At 42.9% G+C, this 22,086-nt stretch overlaps 1 protein-coding gene across 2 annotated transcripts in view; it reads left to right on the forward strand.

The window, feature by feature from the left end:
• The window catches only part of glu (structural maintenance of chromosomes 4-like protein gluon), a 39,090-nt gene that overhangs the window by 11,877 nt on the left and 5,127 nt on the right, over positions 1-22,086 (forward strand). For both annotated transcript variants that reach the window (XM_065449566.1, XM_065449567.1), the window contains exons 12-23: positions 342-463; positions 3,043-3,283; positions 4,860-5,021; positions 7,477-7,517; positions 8,128-8,315; positions 9,865-10,100; positions 10,718-10,844; positions 13,283-13,334; positions 13,762-13,899; positions 15,782-15,926; positions 18,328-18,501; positions 19,527-19,706. In XM_065449566.1, coding sequence (XP_065305638.1) covers positions 342-463; positions 3,043-3,283; positions 4,860-5,021; positions 7,477-7,517; positions 8,128-8,315; positions 9,865-10,100; positions 10,718-10,844; positions 13,283-13,334; positions 13,762-13,899; positions 15,782-15,926; positions 18,328-18,501; positions 19,527-19,706 — 1,806 coding nt within the window. The remainder of the gene's footprint in view (positions 1-341; positions 464-3,042; positions 3,284-4,859; positions 5,022-7,476; positions 7,518-8,127; positions 8,316-9,864; positions 10,101-10,717; positions 10,845-13,282; positions 13,335-13,761; positions 13,900-15,781; positions 15,927-18,327; positions 18,502-19,526; positions 19,707-22,086) is intronic.

The following is a 22,086-nucleotide window of genomic DNA, read 5'->3' on the forward strand; positions in this document are numbered from 1 at the left end:
TGTGAATTGTTGCTTTGACCGTAAGTCTGTATGCATGCAAAGTTGGTTTGACAATTCCTAAGTAAACATATGGAAGTCAGTGTCCGTTTTCAGCGTTTGTGTTCTTCTACACCGTGTCTACTTGTGCTGCACAAACTTCTGAAGAACCGTGTTGACATTTAATTTCTCATATGTGAGGGGTCCTACTTTGTGTCCTCCAAAATATCAACTCGCAGCACTGCGCCCTTGTGCTCCTTCCTCTGTTCTGTGTTGTGGCACCATCATTAGTTTTCTTTGCACTAATTGTTGCACAACTGTCCTTGTTTCCCCACTCAACCCTCCCCCTCCTCCTCCCACTGTAGTACGAGATTGCCAAATCGGAACTGGACCTCAGCGTCAGCACGCACCAGCGAGAGACGTCAAGGTTGGAGGAAATCGAGCTCAACCTCGACAAAGTGAACAACTCGCTAACCGACAAGTCCAAGTGAGCTTACACATGAACAGCCGTTTTGTGCACTTGATTTGCTGCTCCTTTTTGTTGGATGTCCAAGTTTGCCCTGTGCAAGGGGCACTGAAGAAAACCAAACTTAAGCTGTATTATTTGTAATGTTCCTTCTACAATACCAGAAAAGCCACTTTTACAGTAACAAGAGGCTTAGTATTAAGGATGCAGAAGTATTTGTAAATTTTAAGGGTTTGCGAATAGTGGTTCTTGAGACCAAATCAAATTTAGCATCAAATACTTTTCGAATAATGGACAGCCATTTGCACAATTAATATAAAATGATATTCACAAGTATGTTAAAGTTGGCAAGTTTAAAAACAGAAATGAACCAAATGCGAAAGAACTTTAAAATTTGTGATGTGGCACTGACACCTGGTGCTACTGGTTCCGGCGTGAAATTTGAAGAAATGGTACTCTTACTTCATTTTCTTTTGCAAAATTGACCTATTGCCGCAAAATTAACGAAAACCGAGCTTTGATAGAATACACACTAATCACTCTGAATTGACTTTGTGTTTTTTTTAGTGTATCTTTAATGTAGCTCTATGGGCTTCATTGTGCAGAAGTGCTTTATCTTTTTCTTTTTCTTCTAGATCCATAATTTCGTTAGAACTAATTAGGTGCTAGATAGAGTTGAACTGTAAAAACAAAATTGTTGTTATTTTTGTTCGGTCGAGGTTTGTGGAACCTGAGTAGTAGGGTTTGTTGATGCACTTGCTGGGGGTGGCTCAGTGGCTATGGGCTTTCCACTGCTGTGCACATGGTCCCGGGTTTGACTCCCAGCCACGGCATTTCAGTGGGATCGAAATGTAAGGACATATGTGTACTTAGATTGATGTGCACGTTAAAGGGCTCCAGTGGACTGAAATCAGTTTGTGCACACATGCGCACTCTTTAGTTCTATCATGGTCTACGACCGACTGTTGCGTTGGCGTGGTTACGCCTTGCGGGTACTTCGCCCACTTACTGTATTTGCACGATTCTACTGCACCCCCAATTGTAATGTGCAGTTATAAAACTGCCCAGATGTCCATAAAATTAACTTGGTGCCGATTCTACCACGCACAAATAGACATGTGCACAGCTGAATCTTAGTTGCTAGTCACTATCGGAGTCCAACGACACCTCTTTTTTGTTGCCTGTGGCCCATAGAAAGTCATCTTCAGTTCCATCTAATGCATTAGAAATGCAACACATACAGCAAACTGAAAAATGGTGACTGCAAACCAAGGCATAAAGAAACACCGTCCATTCGATGGAAGTCTGGCTATAGCTACCTTGCATTGAGCTTTTTTACAGCGAAGATGTTAGCCTCTCATTGTTCGACATTTTTCGTGTCTATATCTGTGGGTAAAAATGTGGGCCGATCTCGGAGGTAATGAAATGCCAGACCGACCAGCTGTGGAGGTGAAGCAGGCTTCAAGCACTAGGCAGAGTGAAGCGAAAACTGCGTACATTCTTTGGAATCATGCATACAACATAGGGAACAGCATTCGTGTCAATAAAGAACAAGCCCAAAACAAGCATCCAAACCACATAATTGATGATAAAGCACTTCTGATAACAGTGCTAAACATTTAGCGCTCCCCGCATACATTTCCCAGTAAAGATTACTGGGGAGTGACCTCACTAGCCTTTCATATATAGAAGAACCAGCCTAGCAACCGATTTCGTTGTTGTTGCAGCACTGCTATGGGTAGGCAACGCATAGTTCAGACTCCCGAGGAGCATCATGAATAAGAGGAGGTGCACAGGGAAAAAGGAACGGCAATGAGACCAGCGGCCGTGACTGGTGATTGCCGCGACTCCCGTTACTCTAAAGCAATAAAGCATTGCATATTCTCATCTGCAGTTGTAGTGATGGTTTTCGGCAACTTCACCAGGCATCCACTTTCGCAGGGCTGGGATGGCGAGTCTTTTTCTTTGTAAGACTCAGTTTTATTTGTGATTTTAAAACAGAATTAGTTGCGATTGTAATGCGCATGCAAATTTGAGCGCACTTTTTATTCAAAAAGAAGGTGCATGTTAGAATCGTGCAAATACGGCACCTTAAATGGCAGGCAATGTTGGCCACGAGGACGGACTATGATCACAATAATGTAATAGTTACAAAGAAGTACTTTTGTTTTTCTCTTTGTCTTCATTATCTATTAAGATGTTACTGTAATAGAACTCTGCTTGTCTTAAAGAGCATGGGTGTGGAATTTCACTGATAACATATTTAAGTATATAGAATGACAAAAATGCAATGATGAGCTATGTGGCATTGCGACACTAAGTTTGCCAAGCTTTGCAACTCAATTATATCAGGTCTGTCTTTCTCACATACCAAAGAATAAAGTTACCCAAAGTGGTTATTTACATTTCATGCAAAAATTTTGCTTTAACAAGTCAACAGTGATTCCACGTGGAAGTAAAGAAATGTCAGATGTGCACATTTTGATTTAGTCACTTGCTTGACTCTTCATTTTACCATGTTATTTAACACGCCACCATATCATTCCTTCATTCCTTGCATGTATAACTTTTCTAATGTTTTCTTTTTCTTCTGTCTCTAGCTGCTTGACCAGACTTGAAAAACTCGTTCCTGAAAAGGAGGCCAAGTTGAAACAGCTTGAAGCCGAGATGACACAAGTGAGCCAGCAGTACCAGGAGGCCCAAGAACAGCTTCGGGCCGACCGACATCGGATCGAAGAGCTTCGCTCCAATGCCCAGGCCAACAGGTCGCGGTCGCGAGTCCTCGATTCGCTTCTGCAGGCTAAGAAGTCTGGGCAGCTGCCAGGTGTCATTGGACGACTTGTGAGTTGCTTGCTGTGGTGACATCTGCCACTCAACGCTTTTGCAATGCCTGTGCACGATCACAAACATATATCGTATTTACACGATTGTAAGTCGACCCCTTTTTTAATATTTGAAAGTCTGAAGTTGGGGGGTCGAGTTACAATCGAAACCAAAACATGGCCCCGCCAAAAAAAGCGATACAAACAAGAGCTACAACGTAGTTACAATTTTATGTTTGCTCTATGGCCCTACCCGTATCTAGCGCCGCTGTTCCCATTTGCGGCCGTACCCTCACAACGGCGGCGCTTGCGGGGAGTATTGGTAGTTCATAGAAGAGCAGACACCGCTTGCGGGTTTCTCTTTCTCTGCTTAAAGTCTAGACACGTTCCACTTGACTGCCGGCTACGTGCTACATCTATGCTTCCCCAGTCGTCATGAGTGCTGCAGGCCCACTAATCGTTCGGCACTCGCTCACAGCAGCGTTCAAGGGGGCTGCCATCCTTTACACCGAAGAAACAAATCACTGCGCAGCGGGCCGCAATTTCGATGTTTCTAAACGGGTGGTGCGAGAGTGGCGACTGCAGTGAAGCGAAATTTTCACCCTGTGACGGCAAGTGACAAATTTCCCACCTGCCGAAGTCTGGACGCTTTCCGGAGCTGTACGCTAAGCTTGCGGCGTACGTCGCTGAAATGCGTGATCGGTCCCTGCCATTGAAGTGCGACGTGATCATGAAACAAGCCCGGACCTTCGCCTTAATTTTAAGGTTCTGCTCCGCCGTGAGTACAACGAGTAGCTGGCGGCAGAAGACTGCGAAATTACGCCAACCGGACCTGTCAAAAGAGCCTCCGTGATGGCTGCGTGTGGTTGGGTGCATTTGGCTTGGGCTGCTGTTCTGCAAGATGTCCTGGTGCGGTCGTTTGCCAAATTTGAAATTTCGCTGGACCACAACGCGCTGTGGGACCGCAGCAACGATGACGATGGCAGCACTAGTGAAGACGAGTAGTCGAGTGACCATGTCAGCTACTAATAAATTTTCGTTATCGAATGCGCCCTCGGGTATGCTCTTATTTTCTTTTTTTTTTCGGTCAAACGATATGGGGGGGTCGACTTACATTCGAGTTGACTTACAATCGTGTAAATACGGTACAAAAAAAGAAAAAGAACCAATTTGGGAGAAACGTGAACTTCTTTGACTTCAACACTGGTTTGTGGCTGCATTGTTCACTGTGACATATTGTGGCGAGGAAAGAAGCCTGTAGTGCTCTTCCTCTTGACTTCCTTTAAATAAGGTCATGAACGACAGTGTAGAGTGCAACAAAGACAGCAGTTCATTGTTGAAGGACTATTGACACAGAAACACTGGGAAATGTTCTTAGTATTCCTGAAATTAATTGGTGTTATATATTAGCTTACATAACACTTAACCATCACCATATCAGTTCCCATTTCTAAAACATGGCTTTGGCTTGTATGCTGGTAAATGTAGAAAGTGTTGTTGAACAATGGGAGTAAAACTTCATATATTTGAAATAAACAGAACCTCTTAAAACCTGAACTTTACAGTGTTCTGGTCTGTGAACTTGAATACCGCAGGGTGACCTCGGTGCGATTGACGAGAAATACGACGTGGCGATTTCGACAGCTTGTGGCCAGCTGGATTATGTTGTCACAGACACAGTGCTTACAGCTCAGCACTGTGTTGAGTACCTGAAGAAGCACGACGTTGGATTTGCAAACTTTATTGCCCTCGAAAAGGTGAGGCTGCCAAATTCGATTATTTCACGCCTGTTGTCCACATTGTCTCTAGACTCGAAAATTTCTTTTGTTTGCGATTTGGCTTCCGCCATTTTTGTACCCTGAATTCCACCGAAGGACTTGTCTGGAATTTTGACAACCCTAGCCATACAACTATGCACCGAGAGATGAAATTTGTCTTACATTCGAAAGCACTGTCTGCCAGCTAATTGAACAGGGTTTATTAAGGCCGTTATTTTATTATTATCTTTCTTCTTTGTGTGTGGGGGGGCACCTGCCTCGAATCGCAATTGCTCTACAACTAGGATAGATATTAAATTGTGTAAGTGACACCACTTAGTACCACAGAGCAAGTATTCTTGAGGAGGTGAAACTGTGCTTCCTGCTGGGTCCCAATATTTTCACAGCCCAGGGTGCGGCACTGAGCTGCCATGTGTCATATGGAGTGCTTTATTTGTTATAAAACATGTGTAAATGAGATTAGTGGCTGCCATTAACAACCTTCGTGCATTTGTTATGTGTTTACATAGGCAAGTCGGACAGAATTCAAATAAATTTTTTTTTCTACATTTGTCATTAGGGGAGCTCAAATGGCAAAATTTCCAAATCGATCTGAATGCGAATACTCGAGAAAGACTACCTTCAAATATGGAATTGAACGTCCAATGTTCCCTCATTTCTAAACAAATGTGTTAAGTTAGCATGGAATCCATATGCTAAAAAAAAAGTCAGGCTTTTCTGCAATATTTGATACATGCATGTAATGGCACTCACTGCAAGGTTCGTAACAGTGCAACACAACACACGGACAAAAAGAAGGTAAAAACGACGATACAGCGCTGACTATCAACTGTTGAGAGTCGGCGCCATGTCATCATTTTTACCTTCCTTTTGTCCGTGTTTTGTGTTGCACTGTTACAATGAACCTTACAATGAATCTTAACTAACTGGACTGCCGGGGGCACATCTTCCGTGGTCCGCTAAGTAGCTTATAAATGAGAAATGACTGCTTTCAGTTATCTGCTGCAAAGTGACAGTGACATTAATGAAAAAAATGGCTGTGGCTTAGCTAAGGTTAAGCCCAGGATGCGAAGCATACTAGCCTTTATTTTAGTTGTTGAACCACTGTTTAGCCTGGTGAACTGCTGTTGCTTGGCTATATTTGGTTCGGCTAGACGAAGAAACAACTCGTGCGTTACTCTGCTTCGCCTTCAAGAGTGGAACGCGACAGTGTTCCCGTCGACCCGCCAAGGGGTGTAAGACAATGGGCTACGGCGCAGCGACTACGCGTCCCGCATTGGACGCGGTGACCGTCGAGCAACGCAGCGTTCGGCGCGGCAACGAAATGTGCTCCTGAGCAAGCGACGCACGCCTGAGCCTTAGAAACAGCTCGTTTCTAAGGCAACACCGCATTCACTAGAGGCGCTTTTGTACCGCTTTGAAGCATCGTACTCGTGACTCAGTGGTAGCGTCTGCGTCTCACACTCCGGAGACCCTGGTTCGATTCCCACCCAGCCCATCCTGCAAGAGTTGAGCCAAAGCCACCTAGAAAATCAGTCTCTGTAGCACGCGGCAACCTTCGCTTCTCATTCCAACGAGCAGCTCTGTCTCGAGGAGGCATCTCACCTCGTGAGTGTCTAGCAGAGACAAGCGCAGCTACTTATATACCGCTGCGAGCGACGGCGCGAGTTGGAGCCCCGTTTCTCCTCTGTCGTGACGTCACGGTGTCACGTGGTATTGAAGGCGACACCGCCGCGCCTGAGGAGCTGGGTTGAGCTCTCGTAATATGCTTCGCATAAAGGAAAACAGCACATCACCAGATGCACACAGAGGAGCTGTGTTCGTTGATGTCGTGCTATAGCACAGCACATTGTTTTAAAGAAATGCTTACATGGTGATATAGGCCAAATAATATTAATTTGCCTAAAGCGGGGGGCATCTTGTCCAATGACATGATATTTTTAAGCAGAAGTCATCTGCCACGTGCAGTCGCTCAGGAACCAGTGCCTTTACTCAGCAGTCGTGGCTCTCCTGCAGAATTATTTGCAATAGCCCACATTTGCATCAGTTTATCTCCTTTGAGGGTCGAATAAGCTCTTTTATATTTGAACAGAAACGAATATTCAGCAATTTCTAATTGCAAATCCTCAAATCAAATACGAATTGAATAGCAAAGACTGTTCAATCCGTATTCGAAATTTTGAATATTCACACACCCCTAATTGTTAGCATTGCTTGTCATTAAAACATGCATATCTTCTGCCTGTGCTTGATCCATTCTTGCTTGATTTTACTTACAATGTGCACTATTGAATGTGTTGAAGGGAGTAAGAATGCTGTGTTGGGTTGCCCTGGTGATGCTAGCATTGTGCTTAGCATGTACTCAGCATGCCTGCCACTATGCGTAACATATAGACATTGGCTTGAAAAACTTTTTTCCTTCAATTCATTGCAGATGGAACGCTGGATACCTTATACCCAAAATAAGATTAACACGTAAGTTATAAGTTGAAACAGCTACATGGCCATTCTTTAAAGTAATAGTGCTGTATAAATACTGTTTACTTGTGGCAGCTTCCGGATACTTCTATTAGTAGTTGAGCACTACCAGGTCTCTTAAGGTTTCAAAAATGGTTTGCTATATATGTGGATTGCTTTTTGGTCTGCATTACAACATAATTTGCCAAGTGGCATTGAGGTACGGTAGAGCATTCTAATGAATACTGATGTAACAGACTGTCAGGTGCAACAAATTGTAGACCTAAAGATTGACTGGATCTACCTTATTATGAGAAATTTGTAACAAAAGCAACAACAGTTAACTATAATACAAGGTGTAACAGCAAGAAAGTATGGTAACTATTGTAACTTTAGTTAATCAGTAAACGTTTAACAGCCATTGAAAGGACTGGTTATGAAAGAAAACTGTGTAGAATAAAACTAAAACGTAAAGCCTTCTTGTTCTCACTGTCTCTCTTTCTTCATAACCTCATTTTGCTAAATTAGAAAGCCAACAGTTAATAATCTTAAAGGCGGGAAATTATACTGGCTAATTTCGAACTTATGTTGACTGCCAAACTCTGCGGCTCGCACATGTTCTGTGCAGACCTGAAAACGTGCCACGTCTGTTCGACCTGGTGTCAGTCAAGGACACTAGCCTGTTGCCAGCCTTCTACTTCGCCTTGCGAGACACTCTGGTGGCTGACGACCTTGACCAGGCCACCCGCATTGGGCTGCAGGGAAGGACCCGTCACCGGGTGGTCACCCTGCAGGGGGAGCTCGTGGACGTGTCCGGTAAGGCATGCATGGACGAGCTCTTCATTTGGTGCATCCTGGAGAAACAGGACAGCAGAAACCTCGATATCGCGAATTATGCCTAAAATGCCTTACCACTATTCTTGTATAACAAGCATCTGCCTATAGCAGATGTTGGTTATGAAGGTATTTTCACCTTCGATGCGACTTCAGCATAATGAGGTTCAAGCTGTACAGGATTTGTCAAATGTGAAACCACACATTTGGTGTCATGGCCCCTTCCTTTTACGAGGCACACATATTGTGGCACATACATGCAATAGTCCAAGCTCTTGTATAATTGGCGTGACAGGAACTAGCACCTGCGAAGTGGGGGAAGAAGTAACTGAACTCTGGCTTTACACTGATGCATGGAGCATACCTGCCACCTCTCCTGAATTTTCCATAAGTTCATGAATTTGAGTTTACTCTACGGTTTTATTAATGTTGCATCATGTTTTATGAGAGACAAATTCCGTTAGCAAAAAAAAAAAAGTGTGGCTTTTCCAAGGGCGTGGTCTCTGAAACCTGGGAAGTCAGCGGAAGGGGTACCAGAGGCGCACTTAAAGGCCAGAATACATGGAGCGAACCTTCACGACGAAGTTCAGGCGGCAGAAAATCAGCCGCGGCGCGACGTCGTATGTTCGTCGGGCTGCGCTACATGGAGCGAAGACACGGCGGCCGCTGCCGACGAGTCGCTGCGTTGTAATCAGTGTGGCTAGACGAGGCAAATGCGCTGTAGTGAAACACATGACACAAAAAAAACTTTAACGACAACTATTATTGCTTTTGAATTGCGGAACACTCTAAAAACGCGTAAAATTTTGTTTAGAAATGTCCCACAGTATGGCACGCTTCTGAACAGCCGAAATTAATTTGTCGTTAAATTGCAGCCGCGCCTCTTTGGATACCATGAATACGAAAAGCGGGAGACCAGCGTGAACGATAGAGCGGGATCGGGATACACGGACAAGCGGGGAAGCCAGGTCGGAAGTCGGGGCGGATAGTGAGACCTGATTGGCTCGCTTTGGGGCGCCGCTCGTTTACCGCTTCCGGTATCATCGACGCCCGACGAACTTTTCTGCGCCAGCTAGATCGGCGGCGAACGACGTTTTCTCCGCCGCCGCACGTCGCGCGTACGCCGCCGGGCATCGAACGCCGACTATTCGTCGCATATTCGCTCCATGTATTCTGGCCTTAATTCTTGTAGGTTTACATTCACGTTCCGGAGGCAGACTAAATAGGAAACAGCAGCTTCAGAAATATCCACTGTAATCCAAAAAAAGAAAGTTTTATTTTTTGGTCTCTGCTGTTCTAAGTTTGCTACTGTTTGTGTGCCGTGTCTAAATTGTTCTTGCTAAAGTGTGTATGTATCCCACAAAAGGTGTGTGCTCAAGAAAAACGTTTTTTTTTTAATCCTTGCTGTGACCCTTTGCCTCGCCCTTTCTTTGTTGTGAATCCGAGATTTCTACGAAGTTTAACATACCCAAGTTGCCACTTGTGCATTAAGTGGCCTGAAATCCATGCAAACCACGTCTGTTCTCAACAGGCACCATGAGCGGAGGAGGTGGACGCGTCCTGCGAGGCAAGATGGGTCAGGCGGTGCTCGACGACAACATGAGCGCGGAGCAGATGGAGCAGCTCGCCTCTCAGCTGACGTCCCTCGAGAACAAGGCCCGGGACCTTCACGAACGCCGCTCCGTACTGGAGGACAAGATAAACTCTCTCCGCAAGGACGTCACAGCTTCCAAGCATGCCTTGCAGAAGTTCCAGGTGGAAGTTAAGGTGCCAGATGCATTCGTATTTTCCCGGGGCGTACCTCGTTTACCCGATTCTAACGCACTCCCAAATTCAAAGCACATCCAATTTTTGCCAGTTCAAAGTGGTAAGAAAATAGAAGTGTACACGAATGTAATGCGACCCCAATTTACAAAAGAAAAGTATAGTGTGCCACCTCTGTTCACGCTCAGAAAAAATGAGACGTGCGGAGTTTATCTTCATAGAGGATAAACATTTTTAATGAGCTTTCATAACGAAAGAAGCACATGCACGAATTTATTCCAGTGATTCGCCTTCACTGTTGAATGTTCTGTTCCTTTTTGCATGTTTTTTATTGTTCTTGTTGTGTCCTTAAATAAATCAGTTGATGGTTAATCCTTGTGTCAGTCAGTTCCTCTTGAGTCGGTGACATAGTCTTCATGAAATGATGGCACGCATGTTACTTGGGGCTGGCAGGTGGCAAGGGCTATGTAAGGGTAAAACATGCGACACATGCCTGCAACTTTACGTGCACCGAAATCTAACTGCATGTGCTCTACATGCTCAATGTCAAAGCTTCTTCGGGGCTTCAAGTTTGTGTTGCTACCACCGTGACATTCTGAGATACTTTTTATTACTTGCAGGGCTTGAAGCAGCAGCAAACCTCGTTTACGACTCAGTTGGCCGAGCAAAAAGAGAAAGTTGCCAAGACTGCTCCGGACAAGAAGAAACTTGCCCAACAGGAAAAGGCTGTCGCTTCCTACAAAAAAGGTACGACTCCCTTCTGTCTGGTTTGATTTAATGTTTTTCTATTTAACACATTTGACTCCTGCTAATTCGACCCTTACGGGATGGGAAGTTTTGGCCGAATTAACAAACAGCGGCAAAATTAACAGATTTAAATTTTTATTGGTTGAAATAAACTGCTGTTACCGACAGACTACTTTCATACAGTACTACAATAACTCTTCATGTCGTGATTGGCTTGTGGCCCAGAGATCTCCACATTGTCATCGGCACTGACGAAATCCTCGAAAGAGACACTATTCTGGGCAGAGCACGAGTCCTCATAACCACTACAGGACAGGCTGCTGCCATCACTGTCGTCACCTAAGAAAACAGTTGCGTGCCGTCTGCTGAATTTCTCCCGTATTGAAGCTTTTAGTAACCCTTTCTCACATGAGGGAGTTGAATGAACCAAAGCGGCATGCTTTTTGCGCACAAACTAGCGAAAAGTGAAGTTAATTGAAGTCGAATTAACAGGACTCGACTCAAAAGTTATGTCAACGACCCAGTCAAAACAATATACTGAGTGTCGCATAAATAGCGGTGCCGGGTGTACTCCCGCAATCAAAAGCCTACAGATCACAGGTACTGGGAAAGCAGGTCAATTTCTTTGAAGCTTAGTCAGGCAGCCTAAAATTTACTGTGGTGCAAACTTCACCACGCAAATGCCACAATGCACCCGTCAATTCCCATTTGTGCGTATAGTAGAATCTTGTTCATTTGAACTCCAAGGGGGACCGGAAATTTATACGACCAAAACGGCATTTGAACTCAGGAGAGCACCTTTATATATAGCGTCCGATCAATTGTGCACGGTACTGCACGCAAGACCAAAACCATGACTGGGCTTACATTGAAAAGGTCTCATCTTTTCTCCATCAGCTCACAACATGTGCATAAAGAAGCCTAGGTTCCATACAAAGCCTAGGTGCGATAAGATAACGCCTTGCATGCAGTTGTCTGTGGAATGCGAGGGAAGGCGGGTGAGCCGAGAAGGATAGTTGCTTGATTTGGCCGTTCTGCGTGCCAAATGTTGGAGATAACGTGATCAAGTGCATTAATGTGGTCAAGTGCGCGTTAAGAGAAGGAGAAAGGAGGGGGATACAGGTGAGTGCGCGGTAACGTAATCAAGCATGTTCTGGGGGGATCATTCTTGATACTTTTAAGCCAGACGAGAAAAAAGGGTGCAGGCCGCTCTGCTTGCTCCAGTTTCATCTTGGCTTCCTAGATGTCTTTGCTCATCATGTTTGGGGTGCGTGCATCAGATCTTTGCTTTTGGCTCTGGTTTGTTCAAAAAGTGGTCCCCGAGAACGAGAAATATTGTTCGAAAAAAAAAAAAACATTGCGCAGTTTTTGAATTTTTGAACTTGCAGGAGTTTTTCTTTATTCAAATACTTGTGACTTTGCCGGCACCAACAGAGCAGTTCGAATGACCCTTCAATTCAAATTAAGAGATATTGAATTATCGGCACTGCACTGTAATAAGGAACAAATGATTTTTTTTTTTTTCGAGAAACTCGTGATCTATTCGCTCTTGATCACAGGTTTATGTAATTCTTGCAGCTCAACCACTCACTTATATTTACTCAAATTTTGCACGGGGATAGCATTTTGCAGAGAATTTAGTTAAATACACTTTTATGAGCATTTTTTTTTACCCCTAGTTTCATCTATGATAAATCCAAAGCGGGCTGCTACAATGCTGCTCATAATATGTGGATTCCATTGCAATGCAATGGCGTCACCACCATATCCTTGTAGTGAAATCGAAAACTTTTGAATGGTGTCGCTACGGACTATGCCACTTTGAAGATATTGCGGGCAAACCTCGCCAGTAATGCCCCCAAAACATGGCATTAAGCTAAACTCATTACAAGATGCTACTTGTCTGAGCAAAATTTGAGCGTGTGTGAGCCAGCGGTTTAGCAGAGACAGCTGCGTATACCTGGCGCCCCTATTTACGCAACACTCAGCAGGCTCACGCAAACATGGGCTTTGTGTGGCAGCTGAAATGTTTATTTTCACTTGGTCAACAACACGGTTTTCAGTTCAATGTTCTCTAACTAGGCCTAGATGGTTATTCATCAAACAGAGTTGCAATATTTTTTTATCACCTCTGTAATGGGAGAAGTGCCTTAGCAACTGGTTTTCCTTGCTCCAGTCGGTGTCGTGAAGTGTATGCCAGGATTAGCTTTGTTTGCTGCATCAAACAGGGGCAGTTGAATATGCCAGTAAAAACAGTTTTTTAGTCCCGTTTACTGCCACATTTAATTCTTAGTTCGTGTTCCATTGAAAATTCATTATTATGGCCCTTCATCCTATAAAATCAATAAATCATCGCAGTTTCATAAGCGAATTTGCAGCTATTGCTGTGTCATTCTACACATTGCATAGTGCCTCACAATTATTATTCTTCTTTGCAGAGTATGACCAAGTAATGGCATCATGGAACAAAGTGGAAAACAAAGTGCTGGAGTAAGTGTTCCTAAATTTGTGCAATCGGGTGTTACAGCAGTGTCGTTTGATGCCCCTGAAATTCATGGCATTCGAAAACTCTGAAGTTGAAGATGAGCTTTCTTCCTCCTTTCAATTTCAAACACTCTGGCTCAACAGTACACCAACTAGGTGTCCTGAAGTCAGCTATGGTCGTGCATTTACTTTCAACGAAAGGTTGCATCTCTAACATGATTCTTGTGTAGTACTAGTATAATCCTAGTATATAATACTAGTATATATATACTACTATATACTAGTATATAGTATAAGCTTGTTGTGCTTCTTGTTTTTCTTGGCTGTAGTAAGCAAAAAAAAAAAGGAACAGTTGTTTTATAGCCTGTTGTTTAAAGATTGTCTGTTTCGGCATTGCGAGTGCTGACTTTTTTTGCTCATGTTTTGCCCGTAGGCTTCATGCCAAAATCATGGAAATCACTGGAAAGTGCATGGGCTCAGTCCAGCAAAAGGTGGAAAGCGTCACAAAGCAACTGGATGCCACCTTGATGGAGATCACAAGGGCGCAGTCCAGCATCAAGACTTCAGAGCGGTATGAAGCCGCTTCATTATCATTCTGCTGTTTCCAACAGGCTCCTCAATTAAAGAAACATGAAAGAGAAATAAGTCAGTACAGAGTGGTAAAGGGCACCTCTGGAATACGGTTAAATGTCACTGCGCGAAAGTTACACCCAATGTGAAAATCATTTCATTATAGTACTCTATCTATGAAAAAAAAAAAAAAGGTTCATATGAAACAAGCACAACAATTATGCATTCTGCAGGCTGGAAAAGCAAATGACCCGTGCTGATAAACAATATTAATCTGCCAAGGAAAGGCGTAGTATTCAGTTTTGATAGGATGCTGTAGCTTTATAAGTTTACTTGGCATTTCTCATGAGTGTTTGCTTAGGGCGGTCAACAGTTTCCTATAAATTTTAATGTAAAGCTGTCAGAAATTGAGGAGTCATTATCCAGGGATCACATTAAGGGGTGTCGCTTTTAAACACGTCATTTGTAAATTGTTCTTGCTTCCTTGCTGGCTTGAAACTCCTATTACTAGTAGCTCTGAAAGTGTAAACAGCTACTCAAGCTCCTAATATTCATTCAGTGTCACTTCAAGGCACAGAGCTTACATTCTCTTCAGTTTGCAGACCAAATATGTGGGATGCGGACAAGTGCTCTTTCCATGCTAAGGCGATGTTAAGGGGAGCTACACAACTGGGTATATGCGGCAGTAAAAGCCGGCATGTGATGGCATGGTCAATATCAAATGTAACTAGGGGTGCATGAATATCCAAAACTTTCGAATAATGAATCAACTAGTGTCCTATTCGATTCGGTCTTCAGGTCGAATAATCGCTATTCGTAAATGTGAATATTTTTCTAATACTTTCAAAATATTTTAAAATATCAACTGCACCTAAATAAGCATCAAATTTGAGCAAAAGTATGGGAGATTTCACCCCCACGAGCATAATATAGACATAAAACATGAGAACTTGTGTAGCAGAGCAGGCTACATCACTTAGGTAGCCATACTTTACAGGCTGTACAGTGATCATTCGTACTCTCTGAAGAGCCCTGTGCATGCGAAGGAACTACTCGTTTGCTCCTAATCCTCCATTTGTGCTTTTAATAAACAATGCTTCATAATGTACTATGTAATGACAGATGCTTGCTAATTTGAAAAATACAGGTATGTGAACATTGTTTTATAATAATTGTGTTATTCATTATTCGAAAAATATTTTAAAAGTACTCTATATACAATTTGATTCGTTTCTGACTCTATTCGATTCATATTTGGTTCGGTCTCAAAAATCACTATTTGCGCACCCCTAAGTGCGACACAAGTGAGCCCCAAATTTGCTATGAAGCATAATGATCAATAATTATAAAATAAGTCATCTTGCATATATTCTCATTCGAATAGACAACTTAAATGTGTGTTTTTTTTTAAACCAGTAATTTACAATTTTCGTTTTGTAATGCCATGTTATACTGGCCCCGCGCTGGAGGTCAACAGGGAGTTTGTGCAGCTGCGGTGGTGAGAGGCAATGCCGTAGTGATGCAGCGCAGTTTGTATGGGAGCCGTCACTAAGAACAGCTAGCCACGACTGCGCTCAAACGCAGCAGCAGTTGCTGCCGTGTTCAAGCAAAGTCATAAGCCTGCAAACAGACCCTTAGAACTTTCGAAGAGAGTGAAAACTCTCGTATACAGCTTCACTGTCCTTGACATATCATTTGCCAGATCGGCATGCATCTGTGCAGGTCTTTTTTCTTTTCTTTTGTCCATACCTTTGCAAACATGCACTACAAAGTTCTCTTTGGCTTCTTGTGTACAAGGAAATTTTCATGCTATAAAAAGCTCCTTACATCCACTAGCAGACATAAACGCGTGTGTTGTGACCATATCATTCTTTCTGTGCCAGGAATCTAAGCAAAGCTGAGAGCAAGGTGGCATCATTGGAGACGGAGCTTGAGGACGCCAAGAAGCGACTCGAAGCGGCCAAGCTCGAGTACAGCGAGCTGGAACAAGTGGGAAAGGAGCTGCTTGCTGTCGGCGAAAAGGCTGGGGTAAGGGGGACCCTGCTCTTCGTAGCCGAAAATTGTCCCAAATACATTTTTACGTTCCTTTGCTCCAGATCGGTGTAGAGCATTTAGTCTTGCTTGAGTGTATGCCTGTGTCATCCTTGATAGATTTAGCCTTCGCCTTAATCACCATAAACGTGTTGTGAAATGTTTTGCCTCATTTTCTGAAAAAAAAAAAAATTTCCAACATTACATAAACATAGATTGTAGTAGACATGTAATATACAGTATAGGCAAATATTACCTCAGAAAATTTCAAATAGTACTAATTTGTCCTGGGTGTTACTATGCATTCATAACTATAAAAAGTTTGAAATGCTTTTACTTCGGCTCAAACCAGTCCTAGAACATTCATGCTTGTACCCCTGCCATACTATGATCATGCAACAACATTTTTATATGTCAGTATTTTTTACACTGTATATGGTTTAGTGAATAGCTAACTTCCAAGCTTAAACATTGATGTAATGAAAGTCATTTTAAATAAATTCCCAATATAACCAAGTATATATAACCAAGTATAACTTCTTATAACTTCTTGTCAATGCAGTGCCATATATTTTGAACTTCAATATAATGAAATGTGTTCCTACACGATTTCAATACCGTAACGAAATTTCAATGCCGCCACGAAGGGATACTAGAGCAGTAAATGGAAACTGCCACAGATGCAGATGATCAAATACTTGAACTACGTGCGGTTGCTTCCAAATGCACCTCTCAAATCGCATGCTGCGTGACAGAACGCCCTTCGAAGCAGAGCTGTCCCTTTGCCAGTGGCGGCAAATTGAGCTGGTGATGTCCTCCAAAATCCTGTGGCTTGGTGGTTCCATCTTTCGGAGGTCGCAACTGGACAGTGCAGTGTTGGCATGGAGTCAGCGCATTGCGTCAACACCCGATCTGGTGTTCTTGTGGCCAATTATCCCAACCTCGAGTAACAAGAACAGTGATAAGCATTAGTAGCGATATAATACTAAACACAGGACCCTCTCGCCATTGTATAAATAGACTTCAATATAGATAGACTTCACATAATTCAGAAAAAAATCTGTTAGACCCATTGTGAGCACTCCGCATGCCAGCAACCGGAAACGACTCTTTAAGAATTTAAACTGCTTTTGCTTCCCGACTTTTCCTGACTTTTACAAAATTATGTTAACTAAGTGATATCAAGTGAACATACATGAAAATGATTTCTCTAAGGCGACTTCTGGTCTTTCTTTAAGAGCGAAAGCATGCGATACTTGTATGTGCCAGAAGGTGAACGTTCCTCAGAGAACGAACTATGGTGGCCAAATGCTGTTTTACCTCCTACTTCAGAACCTAAACAGCGTTACAGAGCTGATGTGTACAGGGCACAGAGTGTTACAGAGCACTCCTCGACTAAACCCTACGATTTACCCAAAAATCTACTTGGCTTTCCCTTTGTGTTAGCTTGAACCAAGTACAGCAAGAAAGCAGCAAGGACTACTGTCATCATGGCAGTGGCTGGGCCACTGCTCACAGATTCTGAGTATGGTGAAGTCAGCATATTGTTATACAGATGAAATGATGCACCAACTCGAGTTCACACTTTGCTTTGTATGCATCTCCTACGCATCTTTTCATTAGCTGTGACTTGGTACTTCTGCTAATTAGAGCGGAACCCCGCCGATACATACTTCAAGGGACCGTGGGAAAATGTGGCAGTGAGAAAAGTGCTAAATCACCACAGTAACATCAGAAACAGCTCTGAATTGCTGCCAGTACAGTTTGTATTAGACGTCTCGGCACTCGTACTGTAGCTGGAGACAGTATGTGCATAATTAAGGAACACGTACTACATTTCGTGACAGTGGCCCCTATCCTCTCTTAATTATTTTGCATATGTTTCACCGCATAACACCTCTCTATTGCAGCGAAGCTGATGTTAGGAAACTGGCATAAGACATTATAGTCCGAGACACTTATTTGAAACTGACGATCTCATACTTCCGGCATTTCAGGGCAGGGCCATAGGTTGGGTCTTGACAGGCTTAACTGCGAGTATACTCGTACTGTCTTTGTAACAGCATGCGAAAGCGAATTTGCCTCTGCACCGCTAAATTTACGTGACTGCCGTGTTCAAATGCTGCGCAAGACGCAGCAGTGTTTCAGAATGGCGACGAATCAAATGGGAACATAATGCGTAGGAGTCAATGAGCTTAGGTCAAGACTGCAAAAATGTGACATAGCAGCTGGGAAAACATAACAGCGCCGAACTTACCAATGCAGTTCCGCTCTACTGTGCTTTTGCATCCCCCAGTACCATTTATAGTTGCACACTTTATCATGATCTGCTGCCAACTAGTCTCACTTGGTATAATAGCCTACAGCATGAATTATTCACCCTTTTTACTTTGTGCAGGGGGAGCTGAAGACCCTGAAGCAAACGCTTGCTGAGGTACAGGCAAGAATCGACAGCGGAAAATCTGCCGAGAATGCGCTGAGTTCAAAGCAGATCGAGCTCAAGAACCAGCTGGAGCAGAGTGAGGCTGCCCTTCAAGACCGCCAGGCCAAAGTGATACGCTGGACAAGAGAGGTCAGCTGTTAATCTCTTGAAATCTCGTTTAATTTTAAATCAAAGCTTTCTCTGCCTAAACGGCAGAGGTTTGGCATGCCATTGTCTATATCACCTGATGGGCTCAGTGGAGGGTTATTTCACTGCTAGCTATTTCACTGACAATGAAGGTAAGGTTTACACCTGAAAAATAAGTCCACGCAGCTATGCCGTCACTCATTTGCTGAACTTCAATGCTAGAGATTTAGTGAGACAAAACGACCTGTAGTTTGGAGGCCATGTTTAGCTAAGTTTTTCTTGTGGCATCTTGAGGTTTAGCTGCCATGGACCGTGGTAGCACAGTTGCTGCATCTGTCTGTTAGCGTCTCTAAGGTTCACTGGCATGGCTGAGGATGGCCGCAAGAAACGTTCGTTGCAAGAATCTGTTGCGCAAGGCAGAAGGAAAGACCGCTCTGCATCATTTGTCATGTTGCTCCACAGTATTTTAACCTGCAGTCTGTGGGATCTGCACGAAATGTTTTCTGCATCAGTGTTGACTTTGCACATGGAGGCAGAAGAAAAAAAACTGAGGAGAGGTCCTAACGTCTGTCTTTGCAAAGCCTCCCAAGACTAGCATGTACAACCCTTTCTCTCCGGGATTTGCACCACGCCACGGAAGTGACGTCAGAGAGACCAATTAGTATCCCTGAAACCGTTGCTATTTGCCCCATTAATGAGGACAGTGAAGTCTAAAGAGACACTGCGACTTATACTACACTTCCCGCTTTACATGTAAAGTTTTTGGAGCCTCTTTTTTTTTTTACTTTCTTTATGGCTGTTACATTAAAACACTGCTCTGTGCATTTCACTTTGCACAAATCTCTCACCGTCTGGTGTTAATTCATCACCTGCGTTACTGCAAAAAAAGTATGTTCGCTGTTTGGCTATTGGGCCCTGTGCTCCACTGGTGCTGGTAGTGAAAGCTTAAGCACTGTTTTACTGCTGGCTTGCGTGGTTTCATTCCACTTACACCCTAACGACTGTACCTGTGTTCTTTCTGTTTACAGTTGAAGAAGCTTAAGTGCCACTCAATTGATGGCGAGCCAGAAGTTACGTTACCCGAGATGGAAGACAAGGATTTGGAAGACCTGAATGAAGAAGCACTAACGATGAAGTCCACAATGCTCAAGGAGAACCTGTCTGCCATGAAGCCAAACATGGCTGCGATACAGGAGTATCGTCGAAAGGCAAGCCTATTTCAAACGCTCTTGTATTTTATTGTACGTGGAACCTTTGAAGCTGAGCCAAGCAATTTTTTTGTAATGTAATTACTATACATCTTCAATTTCTTTATGGTACAGATGTGTGGATATTGCAAATTTCGAACACAATTTGAATGGTTCTAGCTATTTGATTCACATTCAGTTTGGCTATTGACTATACAAAATTATCAAATAATTATTTGTTTTTAATATAAAATAACAGTTAATAAAGTGGAAAAGAGACAACCACCCAAGCGTAGCTAAGTGGTACAAAAGAAACCCATACAAATTCCTCGAAAGAAAAGCCTTGCAGTTGAAGAAAAATTTGCCCTAGTCCGGGACTCGTACCCAGGACCACCGCCTTTTCGGGGCAGCTGCTCTACTATCTGAGGTAACCAGGCGGCTAACAGATGCCAGGGCGAAGTCGAATCGTCAACAACTCAAAGCAAAGACAAAGGTTTGACGTAAAGTTCTGCGAAAACCCACAAGTTGGAGGGAAGTAAGGACGAATCTTTGTTCAACTGCGAGGCTTTTCTTTCTAGGAACCCGTATGGGTTTCCTTTATAGCACTTAGCTACGTTGTCTCATTTTCCATTTATTATTTACTTCCCCCCACCTTGTGGGTTTCTGCAGAACTTTACGTTAAAAATAACAGTATTCATAGGGACCTCGAGAGACAAAGTTTGGTATAAGTGGAGTCTGTTTCAAATAATGTGGCAAGGAAACGGTGGTTGGTGCGCAAAGGCACCAGTTCCTGAGCAAGCACATACTGCAGATAACTTTTGAATTATTTTGCAATCATTCAATGTGAATGCCTCACTTTTAGGCAGCTTAGTAATCTGTTTACTAAAGCAAATAATTTTACAATCTCACCATGTTTGCATCCCTTCGAAACAGTTTGCAGCGCTGTAGTTTTCACGCCAGCTCCTTCAGTGTACACCACAATTTACGTGCATCTGGTGAGGTGCTGTTCCCTTGTTCCACAAATGTAATGCACTGGTGCAGCAGATAACCTAAAGCAGTAATTTATCATTTGCAAGCTCCTCAGTGGATTTTCAATGGATTCACATGCATCAATCAATCAATCAATCAATCAATCAATCAATCAACCAGTCAATCTTTATTGTTTCTTACATATATATATCATCCTATTTTTATACGGGCAAGACCACAGAACCTTTTCAAGGGTTGTGGCAGGGGTCCGTTTGTTAACACATGGGACTATCAAGGAACTGCAAGAAAAGTATTATGCAGATAGTACAGTAATTTTTGTGGACAATAGAATAGATTCAAAAACGCATGCAACACATTCATTTTGCTAACACAGGAGTTATTTTTGTGAGGGTGAAAGTGAACAAGCTGCTTATACAAGTGAAATGATGTGGGTGACGTGGTGTTATGTGGTAAAGCATTCCAAAATTCTTGTTGCAACGTAAGAAAATGAAAGTAATCCATAGTTAGTCCTTATGCGTGGTATGTATAGTTAATCAGTGAAAGTGAATGAGCACTTCAAATTATGTAAATAAACCTTTTTCTTTTTATCAAATGGGCTCTTCAAAAAGTTTGTTTCACTTTGCTTAGAAATAAGGAGCTGTTTTATTCAGTTAAAAAATTTACACTATTCAAACACCCGTACTCTATGGTCATTCGTTGCTTCAGGAGGAAGCTTTAGCTTGCATCCAGTTCCAATGCTTCCTATTCAGATAGTACATGTAAAATGCATAAACGCTTTTATGAGTCAACAACTAGACTGATTTGAATGAGATTTCTTGCAATTCAGAAAGAAAGCTAAATTCAGGTGACTGCAAAAAAACATAATGTTGATTTAGGGCCTGAAATTATTTTTAAAATCTCCTTTAAAGTTCTAAGGAAAAAAAATAGAAGCACAGAGTTTCCAAATCCTTAACTCTGCATCAAAAACAGATATCAGAGTTCTGTAAACTGCATCTGCTAGAACCATCTAAAGCAGACAAATTCGATGTATGAATTTACAGCTTAGGTGAATTTGTTGCAATGTTTACAAATGTTTTGCAGAAGCCCCACTCCCAAATTTGTGATACATTTCAGAGAAGTGTATAATACAGTAGACTTCCATTAATTCGATCCCGGTCAAAGGTCGCGGCCAGTGCCCATGTGTTTCTATAGGCCCAAAGTTTCATTATTTCGATCCTAAAATTGGCCTTCACCGGATGATTCGAACTTGACCAGTCATCACACACATGCCTGACCCCCATGTGATCCCAATTGCGACCCCTTTATTGGCAGTGTCTGTCTCAGTAATGCTTAGGGACAGCAAATGCATTGAACGCACGTCATTTACTGCCAGAAACTACTATTTTCGGCCTGCTCCAGAAGGATTTTCAAG

The sequence above is a fragment of the Dermacentor albipictus genome, chromosome 5, assembly GCF_038994185.2.
Source record: "Dermacentor albipictus isolate Rhodes 1998 colony chromosome 5, USDA_Dalb.pri_finalv2, whole genome shotgun sequence".
In the NCBI taxonomy this organism is placed as follows: domain Eukaryota; kingdom Metazoa; phylum Arthropoda; class Arachnida; order Ixodida; family Ixodidae; genus Dermacentor; species Dermacentor albipictus.